Source organism: Carlito syrichta, unplaced genomic scaffold (genome assembly GCF_000164805.1).
Source record: "Carlito syrichta isolate Samal-C Ts95f unplaced genomic scaffold, Tarsius_syrichta-2.0.1 Scaffold315852, whole genome shotgun sequence".
NCBI lineage: Eukaryota > Metazoa > Chordata > Mammalia > Primates > Tarsiidae > Carlito > Carlito syrichta.
In genome coordinates, this window is record NW_007259948.1 from 126,194 (window position 1) to 139,257 (window position 13,064).

Below are 13,064 nucleotides of genomic sequence, written 5' to 3' on the forward strand. Positions count from 1 at the left end.
GCGGGTCTCAAACCCACGGGCTCAGGCAATCCACTCACCTCAGCCTCCCAAAGCGCAGGATTACAGGCTGAGCACCGAGCCCGGCTCAACTCGCATATTTCTAATGATGCTAATTCGTAACTTTTAATTTCAGTGTCTCAGACTGAAGATGTGCAGTTTTACTAATCAGGTAAAGTGGAGAATCTCTGGCCCACTGGACAGATTCACATCTGAATCGGCTTGGCTTCATCTGGTATAAACACGCTTTCTCAGTGCGTCCCATACCCTTGTCACTCATACTGACTGGGTATTGTTTCTGTTTTTCACCCCCCGCCAGTCTCTCTCACTACCTCTTCCTGCTGTAATTGTCTCTCTTTCCCAGCCTCTCTCCTTTTTGTTCTTCCTTATCTCTCCTATTTTTTCCTACCTCGATTTCCTCTTATTTATTCACACCTATCTCTATATTTTTATGTTGCTTTTATTGTTTTCCTTCAAAAGAATAAAAAGGACATATGTATATATGTGTATTATCTTTCAAATAATTATCAAATCAATCTATAGCTTTAACTTGCTTTTATCTCATATCAGACCTCATTTATTTTTATAGTAAAACACCTAATTATTAAAGATTCCCAATCCTAGTCAGGTGTGGTGATTCACACCAGCAATCCCAGCACTTTGAGAAGCCAAGGTGGGATTGCTTGCACCTAGGAGTTCGAGAACAGGCCAGGCAACATAGTGAGACCTTGTCTTTATTTTTAAAAAGAATTATTTTTAAAAAGCAAAAATAATCATAATAATAGTAAGATTCCCGATCTTAACATGTAAAATCATAGGACTATTTACAATGCAGCCAGTTTATATTGCTAAGTAAAAAAAAAAACAAGGTACTACCACTTACATAAGGAGAAATATGAATATAATATCCATATTACTTGTATTGCTAAAAATAACACTAAATATTTGCAATCAGTTACTTATAGGGAGAGGTGAGAATAGGATAAGTAGAGAAGACAGGAATGAAAGCATAACTTCTCTGAAGATAAATACAGTTTTGAATTTGGAATTATGTAAATATTTTACATATTCAAAAGTAAACAGACCAAAAATAAAAAAGCAATCCCTAAAAATTGAAAAGAAATGGAAACAAATCTCACTGCTTTTTAAATTGGTGACACAAACACACAGAGAAAAGAAGTATCTCAAGATATTTTAGAAATCCACATTTTGACTGCATACAGTGGAATATATCATTAACATCAAAGAAAACTGCAAAGAAGTTTAACTTTTATTCAGTAGGCTTACTGTTAGTGATTCTCATATTAGTTGAAACTATTTTTGTGTATTACAGGATATAGCAAGTAATAAATTATTCTTAAAAATGATTTTCAGCTGGGCTCGGTGGCTCAGCCTGTAATCCCGCGCCTTTGGGAGGCTGAGGTGAGTGGATTGCCTGAGCCCGCAGGTTCGAGACCCACCTGGACAGCGAGACCTCATCTCTACAGTAAATCAAAAAATCAGCTGGGCATGGTAGCGCATGCTTGTAATTCCGGCTATTCGGAAGGCTGAGGCGAAAGGATCGCCAGAGCCCAGCAGGTCGAGGCTGCGGTGGCCGGGAGCAGCCACTGCACTCCAGTCTGGGCGACAGAGTGAGACTCCAACTCAAAAAAAAAAAAAAAAAGATTTTCAGTGGAAAAGAGTTACAAATATAAAATAAACAAGTTTAACTAAAAATAAGATAATGTTAACTTCAGCTAGGAAAAAAATATCAATAATGATGTTTATTTCCCTTAGAAATATATAGTCCCTAATTCTTTCCACTGAAAAGTCCTAAAATCAATAAAAACATAATAAAAATAAGCAACCTCAACACTCATACAGAGGTCTCTAAAAACCATTCTTCGCTAAAAGGAATCAGTTCTTTTGAGAAATGCTGAATTAATTCTGAATGTAACTTCATTTTAAATATTTAGTGAATGTCTGATTTCATTCCTCAAAAGAGCTCTGGTGTAAAAAAAAATGAACAGGATGAGAAGGAAAAAAAAGCAGACGAGGGGAAAAGAGACACCTCTGGTTTATAGGTAAAACAAGGTGATAAATAACAACAGTGAATCTAGCTTCATATCAATTTATATAGTGAGCATTACTGTCTATCCAAGATGGTATGAGGAACTCTCTTGCAGAGACAGGCAAATACTCTGTTTTGAGTGACAACGCGATCTTCTTCTTCTTTTCTTAATCTATAGACATCCTTTTGCAAAGCAGCAATAGCTTCTTTTTGCTCTGTTTGTTTTTTCTTGTAATGCTGGCATTTTGCCTGTGAGAAATTTTTAAAAAACCCAGTTACAATATATACATTTAGAACATACTGTCCTAACACAATACACAAAGGCATCTTTGCAGTTTCTATTGAGTTGTTTGATGTAAGAATTTCAGCACTGAGGCTGTTTTTAAATGGGTGTATGCTCCAAGAACATTAATATGTCACAAACCTGAACAAAAAAATAAGTAAAATAGCTATAAAATGGAGAACAGATGGTTTGTTTATTTTTATTTTTTTAGAGATGCGATCTGGCCACGTTGCCCAGGCTGGTCTCAAACTTCTGGGCTCAGGCAATCCTCTTGCCTCAGTCTCCCAAAGTGCTGGGATTACAGGCATGAACCACCACAACTGGCTAGAAATGACGGTTTATAATTGCATGCATTTCAGATTTTTTACTGAACAAAGGAACTTAAAATCTCAAGAAAACTGATATAATTTTATGTTTTAGTTTAGATGAAAACAAAAATCAGAAAAGAACGCATGTTAAATGTTAAAAAGAGCCAGCAAATAAAATTAAGTTTCTTAAATTGTCACTAACAATTCAGGATTGCAGATGCTGGAGTCAACTCAGGCATTCATGCCACACGGGACACCACAGACTCCTGAGTCCATAACCGGGAAGTTATAATCAGGGAAAACGACATCACCAAAATGGCAGAGTGGAAGTAACGTGACTTCACTTTCCCCAACAGAAAGCCAGAAACAAATTTCCAGTGCTAAGATCTTTGCCAACAATAACCCAGAACTCAAGTCTGAGAATGATACCGTCCCTGGAGCTACAGAGAAATGAAAGCATTCCAAGCAGGTGGTAAGAGAATCAGACTTCTTTATCTGTGATGCCTTGTCTCTTATCTGCAAGGTGCTGTCTATGGAAAATTTTCTCCAGTCTCGTGTTTCTACACTGGAAAAAGTGAGATCAAGGCTGATAGTCAGCTTCCCCACCATCTTGGGTTCTGTAGGAGAAATACCAGCAGTTCCTGCCCCAACCAGTGGAAAGCATGGAAAGTGCCTGATGGAAGAAAGTCCGCTGAGGGCAGGAAAGACAAGTGAGCAGGCAGGACCAGCAAGGCCAGTCTTCAGACTGCTAATATCTCAGGCAAAGGAGACGCCAAATCAGGGTGGCTGTTCAACAGTACCAAGAAACATGATCTACAGGTGCCCTAGACGTGAGAAACTCTAGCCAGTCTTTGTACACAGCAGGGATATCCCCTAAGGATACCCCTTCTGGGCCCAACAGCACTCTGAATGTCTGCAAGAGCTGACACAAATTTGGGCTTAAGCCACCATCTAGTGCCAAAAAGGAGGCAGTGACCTAGAATAAAGGAAATTTAAGAGGTGAATTGCAAAGAACCTCTAAGTAAACATATCCAAGAAAAACTAAAACAAACCAGACAGCAAAAACTAAAATAAATATCTAATCTTTCAATGCACAGACATAGATACACCTCTATAAGAAACAACAGCAAACAGGGAACCCTGTCTTCCCCAAACGGAAAAAGCAAAGAGTCAGTGACCATCCTAATGAGACAGCGATATGTGAGCTCTCAGAGCAAGAATTCAAAACAGCAGCTCTAAGGAAACTCAGTGAGCTCCAAGGTGATGTAGGAAATCAATTTGGAAATTTATCAGAGAAATTTAACCAAAAGATTGAAATAATAATTTTTAAAAAAAATCAAGCAGAAATCCTGGAACCGAGAAATACATTTGCTGAACTGAAAAATGCATTAGAGGCACTTAACAGCATAATGGATTGAACAGAGGAAAAAAATCAGTGAGCTCAAAGACAGGCTATTTGAAAATACAGAGGAGATCAAGAAAAAAAGATGAAAAGGAAAAAAAAAACCTATAAATTATAAAAAATTATCTCAAAAGAGCAAAGAATCATTGGCCTTCAAGAGGAAGTTGAGAAGGAGCAAAGAATAGAAAGTTTACTCAAAGAAACAATAAAAGAAAATTATCTAAACCTGGGGAAAGATATAAATATCCAGGTATAGAAACATCAGAGATGACTAGATTCAACTCATATAAGACTACCTCAAAGCATATAATAATGAAATTCTCAGATTAAGGATAAAGAGAGGATCCTAAAAGCAGCAACAGAAAATAAGTAAACAACATACAAAAGACCTCTGACTTATCTGGCAGCAAATTTCTTAGCAGAAACCATACAGGCCAGGAGGAAATAGAATGATATATTCAAAGTGTCAAAAGAAAACAAACTGCCAACCAAGAATATGGTACCCAGCAAATCTAGTCTTCAAACATGATGGAGATAAAGTCTTCTCCTGACAAATAAAATCTGAGGCGGTTCATTATCACTAGAGTCCCATCTGATAAGAAATTCTAAAGGGAGTTCTTCAGTCTGAAAGAAAAGGACACCACATGCAAAAACAAAAAACAAAATAAAACAAACATTTGAAGGTATGAAACCCACTGGTAAAAGTGAGTACACATAGTCAGGAGGCATGGTGGCTCATTCCTATAATCCCAGCACTTTGGGAGGCAGAGGCGAGAAAACTGCCTGAGCACAAGGGTTTAAGACCAGCCTGGGCAACATGGCGAGATCTTGTCTATACAATAAATAATAATAAAAAAAAATTAGCCAGGGGTAGTGGCAGGTTCCTGTAGTTCTAGCTACTTGGAAGGCTGAGGGGGAAGGGCTACCTGAGCCCAGTAGGCTGAGGCTGGAGTGCCTGTGATCATGCCACTACACTCCTGCCTGGGTAACAGAGTGAAATTCCGACTAAAAAAAAGTGAGTACACAGACAAACTTACACTACTCTAATATTATGCTATGTAATTCACTCATTTCCCTAGTATGAAGACTAAAAGACAAATCGATTAAAATTAACAACCACAGCAACTTGTTAAGAAACAGACACTACAAAAAAAAAGCCAGAATGTAGGGGAATGAAGTTAAATGTAGGTTTAACTTTGTGATCAAAGACAAGTTATCTTTAAAATAACTTAGTATCTATAAGATGTTTTTGTAAGTTTCATGGTAACCACAAAGCAAACCTCATAATGGATACACTTAAAACAACAACAACAACAACAACAACAACAAATTAAAACATCTAACCAAAAAAGAAATAAAATCACTTAACTACAAAGGAAAACAGTAAAAAAGTAAGAAAGAAGTTACAGAACAACCAAAAACAAGTGACAAAATGGCAGCAGTAAGTCCTTACTTATCAATAATAACACTGAACATAAATGGACTAAATTCTATAATTAAAAGAGATTATCTGAATGAAAACAAAAAACAAAATAAACAAGACCAAACTATATGTTGCCTACAAGAAATTCACTTTACCTATAAAGACACACATAGACAGAAAGTAAAGAGATAAAAATAAAACAAAAATGGATTAAAGATTTAATTCTAAGACTTGAAACCATAAAACTACTAGAAGAAAATCTGGAGGAAATGCTTCAGGACATTGGTCTGGGCAAAAGTTTTTTGTGTAAGACTTCAGAAGCATAGGCAACCAAAGCAAAAACAGCCAAATGGTAAAAAGCACAGCAATGAAAACAATCAACAAAGTGAAAAGAAAATCTACAGAATGTGAGAAAATATTTACAAACTATCCATCTGATAAAGGATTAATAACCAGAATATATAAGGAACTCAACTTAATAGCAATAAACCAAATAATCTAATTTGTACGATGAGCAAAGGATACGAAAAGACATTTCTCAAAAGAAGACGTATGAACAGGTATATGAAACAGGTATATGAAAAATGCTCAACAACACTAATCATCAGGAAAATGCAAATCAAAACCACAATGAGAATACTGTCTCACTCCAGTTAGAATGGTTATTACCAAAAGACAAAATATAAAGGTTGGTGAGGATGTGGAGAAAGGGGAAACCCTTGTACATTGTCAGTGGGAATGAAAACTGGTGTAGTATGAAGGGTCCTCAAAAGACAAAAAATAGAACACCATATGATCCAGCAATCCTACTTGAGGTGATGAAGATCCCAATTAACCTGAGTTGATAATTATACATTATATAAATGCATCAAAATGTCACACGTACCCTCAAAATGTATACCACAATTATGTATTAATTTTTTTTTTTTGAGTTGGAGTCTCACTCCGTCGCCCAGGCCAGGATGCAGTGGCATGAATGCTCACGGCCACCCCAGCATCGACCTTCTAGGTTCAGGCAATCCTTCTGCCTCAGCCTTCCAAGTAGCCGGAACTACAGACACACACTACCACACCTGGCTATGTTTTATTTTATTGTAGAGATGAGGTCTCGCCAAGTCCACACCCGGCTAATTTTTGATTTATGGTAGAGATGAGGTCTCGCCAAGTCCACACCCGGCTAATTTTTGATTTATGGTAGAGATGAGGTCTTGCCAACTTGCCCAGGCTGGTCTCCCAGCTGAGGGCTCAGGCGATCCTCTCACCTCGGTCTCCCAAAGTGCTGGGACTATAGGCGTGAGCCACCACGCCTGGCTCACTTCTTCTTAGCTAAACACTTATCCACTTATTACTCACTGTAGCCATAACATTTACTGTTTGAGGTGTGACAGCAAAATTTGAATGAATTTCTTTTTCCTTTTTTACAATATCATGGATGGAAGATTCATTCTTACCATGGATCATAGCAACCTTGGCATACAATTCTTTCATTTCCTTAAGTCAAGCTTTCACCTTTTCACTTAAAGGAAGCACTTTACAGCTTCTCTTTGGCATCCAAATTATCAGCTTCACTACTCTTGTATTTTGGGTTCATTATTAAGTAAAATACAGGCGACTTGAATACAAGTTCTGTGATGCCACTACAGTAGATCTGATAACAAAGACTAAGTAACTTAGTTACTAAGTAACTAATGGGCAGGTAGCATATACAATGTGAATAAGGTACACAAAGGGATGATTCACATCCTGGGTGGAATTGAATGAAACTGTGTGAGATTTCTTCATGCTACTCAGAACAGTGTGCAATTTAAAATTTATGAACTGTTTATTTCTGGAGTTCCATTTAATATTTTCAGACTGCAATTGACCATGTGTCACTGAAACCTCAAAAAATGAAACACAGACAAGGGGACACTATGTCCCCTGTATACAAAAATGAATTGTAAATTTTCCAGTTCATTCCATGAGGTCAACATCATACTAATACCAAAGCCAAAGATATTATGAGAAAAGAGAACTATAGACCAATATCCATTATGAATATGGATGCAAAAATCCTTAACATAACACTAGCAAGTCAAATTCAACAGCATATTAAATGGACTATACACATCATGACCAAGTAAGATTTATTCCTGGCATACAAGGATGGTTCGACACACAAAAATCCATATTTGCGATGCAACATACTAACACAGAAAAAAAACCCCCACATGATCGCCTTCATTTTCAAAAATCTGAAAATACCTTTGGGGAAATTATAGCCTTCAAATCTAAACTCACTTCTTTGGATCTCCATTTTTCTCTAAAATTGTGGCATGTATAGGGCATCCTGTTCAAAATAGGATTTTTATTTCCTTATGCCAAATACAATTTATGAACTATCATTTCTCCAATTCTGTAATCAAGATCTTGGCTTGAAGTTCCCTGGTTCCACCCAAGAGTATGAAAACCAGGTTGTGAACCAATTTACTCTTTGGAATATGATGTCTTTATCTTATGCTTCAAATGATTCTCATAATACTTTTTGAAATATTATACCTTGCATATGCAGGTAACCAGTCACATAAGGAAAGAAGACATCATGAACCAGAGCCTAAAGAAATAAGACATAACACATCAAACCTACAAAGAACAGCCAATAGAATTACCAGACACAGACAATTTAAAACTATGCTTCTATGCCTAAAGAAATAAAAGATAATTCCTGTTCTGTTAAGTGACAGACTACGTAATTAAGAACAACTCTCTTATTGAGAAAAACTTTAAAAAGATGATCAAAGTAATTTTTAAATCTGTTTGAAAGTACTAACAAGGCATTATAGGATCATGATCTTGGAGAAAAAGCAAATTCAAAGTAGTCAGTCTATCTTTTAGAGTTACAAGAGTTTTCAGACACCTGAGAAGGTGTCACAGAAGCTGAGAAGGTGAGCAAGGACTGTTCTTTCAAGCCTGAAAGAGTATGAAAACAAAAATTAGACACAAAGGCCAAACAGGAAGGGAAGGTCCTGGGAAGCTTCTTACACTACACAGGAACAAAGGTGAACTAGAAATAGACCAGCTGTCTCTGGGACTAAAGCTTTAAACTATCACAGTCTCTAAAGTAGGATTAAGATGATCCCAGATTATTAGTGCATCAAAACGCCTACCAAAAGCAAACATGATTATCTCTAGGGTAAAACAACATCACAGTGGGACTCAATTTATTACTATAATTGTTTCTATACAAAACTCAGCACTCAAAAAAAGGCAAACCAGAAGTCAAGACAGCATAAATGAAAACCTAGAGAAACAACAGGCTATAAAAATGGATCCACTGAAAATCAGATAATCAAATTATTAGACACACCAATTTTTAAAAATTGAGGTGAAGTTCACATAACATTAACTATTTTAAAGTGAACAATTGGCCGGGCTCAGTGGCTCAGCCTGTAATCCCGTGCTTTGGGAGGCCGAGGTGAGTGGATTGCCTGAGCCCGCAGGTTCGAGACCCACCTGGGCTACTTGGCAAGACCTCATCTCTACAATAAATCAAAAAATTAGCCGGGCGTGGTAGCGCGCCTGTAGTTCCAGCTACTTGGAAGGCTGAGGCAGAAGGATTGCTGGAGCCCAGCAGGTCGAGGCTACAGTGGCCAGGAGCGTGCCACTGCACTCCAGTCTAGGTGACAGAGTGAGACTCCAACTCAAAAAAAAAAAAAAAAGTTAACAATTTAGTGGCAGCTAGAACATTCACAATGTTGTGCAACTGCTACCTCTACCATGTTTCCAAAATCAGACACAGATTTTAAATAACTTAAGTAGTCATTTAGGACATTCACACTGTTATGCAACTACCACATCTAGCTTGTTCCCAAAAATCAGACAAATTTTAAAATAACTTAATATGTGCAAAAATACACAAAACAGGGAATTTTAGCAGAAAGCTAGAACCAAACTAAAAAACAAACTAGAAATTCTAAAACAAAAAAATACAATAACCCAAAAGAAAATATCCAGAATAAACCTATCAAAAGACAAATGGATAAAACATAAACAAAGAAAAAACATAAAAGATAGGGTATTCAATGACAAATGCTAACATAATGAGACTCCTAGAAAAACTGAAAAGAGAGAATGTGCAGATGCGATTATTTGAAGGTATAATAATGGCTAAGAATTTACCAAAACTGATGAAAGACATCAGGCCACAGATTCAAGAAATGCTACAAAATCCAAAAAGATAAATCAAAATAGTACTGTCCAGACACAATATAAAACAAATATTAAATAAAAATATTAAAGGCAGTCAAAGAAAAAGTAGATTACCCTCAAAGGAGCAACAAATAGATTGACAAATTCATTCTCAGCAGCAACAATGGAATCCAAGAGACAATGGAATAACATTTCCAAATGTTGAAAGAAAATATTAACTTATAATTCTATACTCAGTGAAAAATATTCATCAAAACAAAAGGTGAACAATATCAAGTGTGGATGAGGACATCAAGAAACTAGAACACACATATCCTGATGTGAATGGAAAACAATACTGCTTCTCTGGAAAAGTATGGCAGTTTCTTAACTGGACTCAGAAATTCCAATTCTAGTTAAATATCCGAGAACTGGAAGCTTATGTCCACACAAATATTTGAACATAAATGTTTATAAGAGCCTGGCTCGGTGGCTCAGTCTGTAATCCCACATTTTGGGAGGCTGAGGTGAGTGGATTGCCTGAGCCCATGGGTTTGAGACCCGCCTGGGCAACTTGGCGAGACCTCATCTCTACAATAAATCGAAAATTAGCCGGGCGTGGTAGTGCATGCCTGTAGTTCTAGCTACTTGTAAGGCTGAGGCAGAAGGATCGCTGGAGCCCAGTAGGTCGAGGCTGTGGTGGCCGGGAGCGGCCACTGCACTCCAGTCTGGGCGACAGAGTAAGACTCCAACTCAAAAAAAAAAAAATGTTTATAAGAGTTTTTCTTTTTTAGTAGCCAGAAACTGGGAACAACTCAAATGTCCATTAACAGGTGAGTAGATAAACAAACTGTGGTATATCTATACAATAGAATCCTTCTTGGCAATTAAAAAAAAAAAAACTATTATATGCAGTGATATGGATGAATCTTGAAATAATCATGCTGAGTGAAAAAAGACTGAGTATCAATTATGTCAACAGCCCATGCCACATGAATTCTTTTCCCCAACAATCTTTCAAAATATCTCAAACATCTGCCAATTTCCTCAACCCGCTTTGCCACACACATCCAAAATCAATGTTTCTCCCAACTGCAAAACATGCAGCATTAAACCATTTTTAAATTGTAAACAACTGTATACCAAAAGTAGTAGAATAAGTGTGAAATAATTATGCTCCAGGGGCACTTTCATCCTCCCAAGAAAGCAAAATTTTGATTGGTATGATGAAGGATAGAAGAATCTGCCACCCCAAAAGATAGCACTTTGGCATAAGAAATATTTTGAGCTAAAGGCAACTGAGAAGTCATCACAAGAAAAGCTCTCTGTTCTCTCATTTGTACTTAAGTTAATCAGCGACAACCCTACATCCTTATCAGTCCAGAGATCACTACAGAATTCTATATAACCAATTTACTGACTAGCCCTTACCATCCATTATTCCCCAATATCACCCTACAATGTGCTGCCCTAGAAACTCAAAGCCCTTTCCTTTGTTTTGCTAGTTCGTCTGAAAACTTTTCGGTTATTGTTGTTAACATGCTATATAAGACCAAGTTCTAGCCACCTCTTTGGGCTCCACATCCCTGGGTTTCTCCCATTTATACAAGAGAGAAATCTGTGCATACACTCCCACTTGTTTTTCTCTTTCATTACAGAGCCCAGCTAAGAACCTAAAAGGGAAGAAGTAAAAAGATTTTTTCCTTTCCTATAATGTAATGGAACGCATGACTAGCATGTATTGAATGGGGCAACCTAGCAACATTGGGGGCAGCAATTCCTTGGATTTACCAATTTCAGCTGGCACCCTACAAAGTACCCTTCAGTGACTTAAACAAACAACTTATTTCAGTTGATCAAATTAGCAGAGATAGCCTTTCCTATGCCCAGGTATCCACTCCTCAATCCTATTTCTGTTTTCCCCTTCTATGGCTGATTGGAGCATGAAACCTCCTCTTGTACCAATTTATAAACTACACAAGTCTTTGGGACCTGAAACAAAGAGCTAATAGCACCACAAATTGCTTATGACAGATGTAACTATTTGATAGGAAATACACGGCACTCTAAATCACAGTTTCTGGCTACCAATGAACTGTCAAGCATCTGTTCTTTGAAGTGCCTAAAATCCTGGTAAATCTGTAAGCCTTCTATTTCTAATAATTTAATTTTGTTATTTGGTATACATCAACTTCTGTGAAAAGATAGACATCTTCCCCCAAGAAAGAACACTGATCTTCCCTGCTCTCAACTCCTCTCAGCCGAAGAACCGGCACAGAACTTTCACAGCTTCTGATGGCTGCTTTTTCACCTCAATAAGTGAATGAATTAAAAGGCTTCAGATTTCCACATGCCCTATATCTAAGGGCAAGTTCAAACCTAATTCATGTAGAAACATTTCCAAAGACCACCTCCTTTTGGAGTGGTCTTAAAGATCAGAAATGTCTAATGCAAGTAAACACTGGTCATCAGCGCAAAAGTTCACTGCCTTTAATCACAAAAAACACCCAAGTTATAACACAAATTTTTTTAAATTAGGAAATTAAGTATTTAATGTATAATATTGCCATTTCTATAAAAGAACTTTGTTTTAGATATATACAGTTGTATGCGTCTACTAGACATCCAATAGAGACATCATGTAGGCAGCTGGATCTGGAACTAGGAAAGGGCTTTAACTACAGATGTAAATTTGGGAGCCATCAACTAGAATGAGGTCACCAAGGGAGCTGGAGGATATAGGAAAAGGAAGGATCAAGGACTGAGCACCAGGTAATTCCAACACTACAAGGTTAGGGGGATGAGAAAAAAACGGCAGCAAAAGAACTGAAGAATGATCAGTGTGGTGAAAGGGAAACAAAGAGGATATTCTAGAAACCAAGTGAAGAGAATTTCAAGGCAGTAGTGACACGTCAAACAGGGTAAGGACCACTGAATTAAGCATCATGGAAGTCCCCTGGACCCATGATGACCTGTTTTAGCACTACCCACCATCTAAGAAAATCCATAACTCAGTACCTGTAAAGTTTTCTGCTCCTTTTGAAGATCTTTTACTTTATTCTGTTGCTGGCAAACCCTATTTAGCGATTCATCCTCCAATTCACCAATTTTGGATTTGACACTCTCCATAATTTGTTCCAAGTCATTAGCTCGTTGTTCCTCCTCTGCTGCTCGGCTTTGTTCTAGCTGAAGTTCACTTCTAATTTAACAGATACACAATTCCTTCCCTTAGTATTACAAATCAAATCACCAAACATACCCATCTCACAACATAATGACTTTCTAAATTGTCTTTGTATTCTTAAAATTTCTTTTTTTTTTTTTGAGTTGGAGTCTCACTCTGCTGCCCAGACTGGAGTGCAATGGCCGCTCCTGGCCACCGCAGCCTCACCTGCTGGGCTCCGGCGATCCTTCCGCCTCAGTCTTCCAAGTAG

General features: G+C 37.4%; 1 protein-coding gene across 7 annotated transcripts in view; it reads right to left on the reverse strand.

The window, feature by feature from the left end:
* CEP70 (centrosomal protein 70) overlaps positions 1–13,064 on the reverse strand; it is a 61,995-nt gene that overhangs the window by 30,171 nt on the left and 18,760 nt on the right. For all 7 annotated transcript variants that reach the window (XM_021706682.1, XM_021706681.1, XM_021706678.1 and 4 more), the window contains 2 exons: positions 12,649–12,829; positions 2,127–2,296 (listed from right to left, as the gene is read on the reverse strand). In XM_021706682.1, the coding sequence (XP_021562357.1) occupies positions 2,127–2,296; positions 12,649–12,829 (351 nt within the window). The remainder of the gene's footprint in view (positions 1–2,126; positions 2,297–12,648; positions 12,830–13,064) is intronic.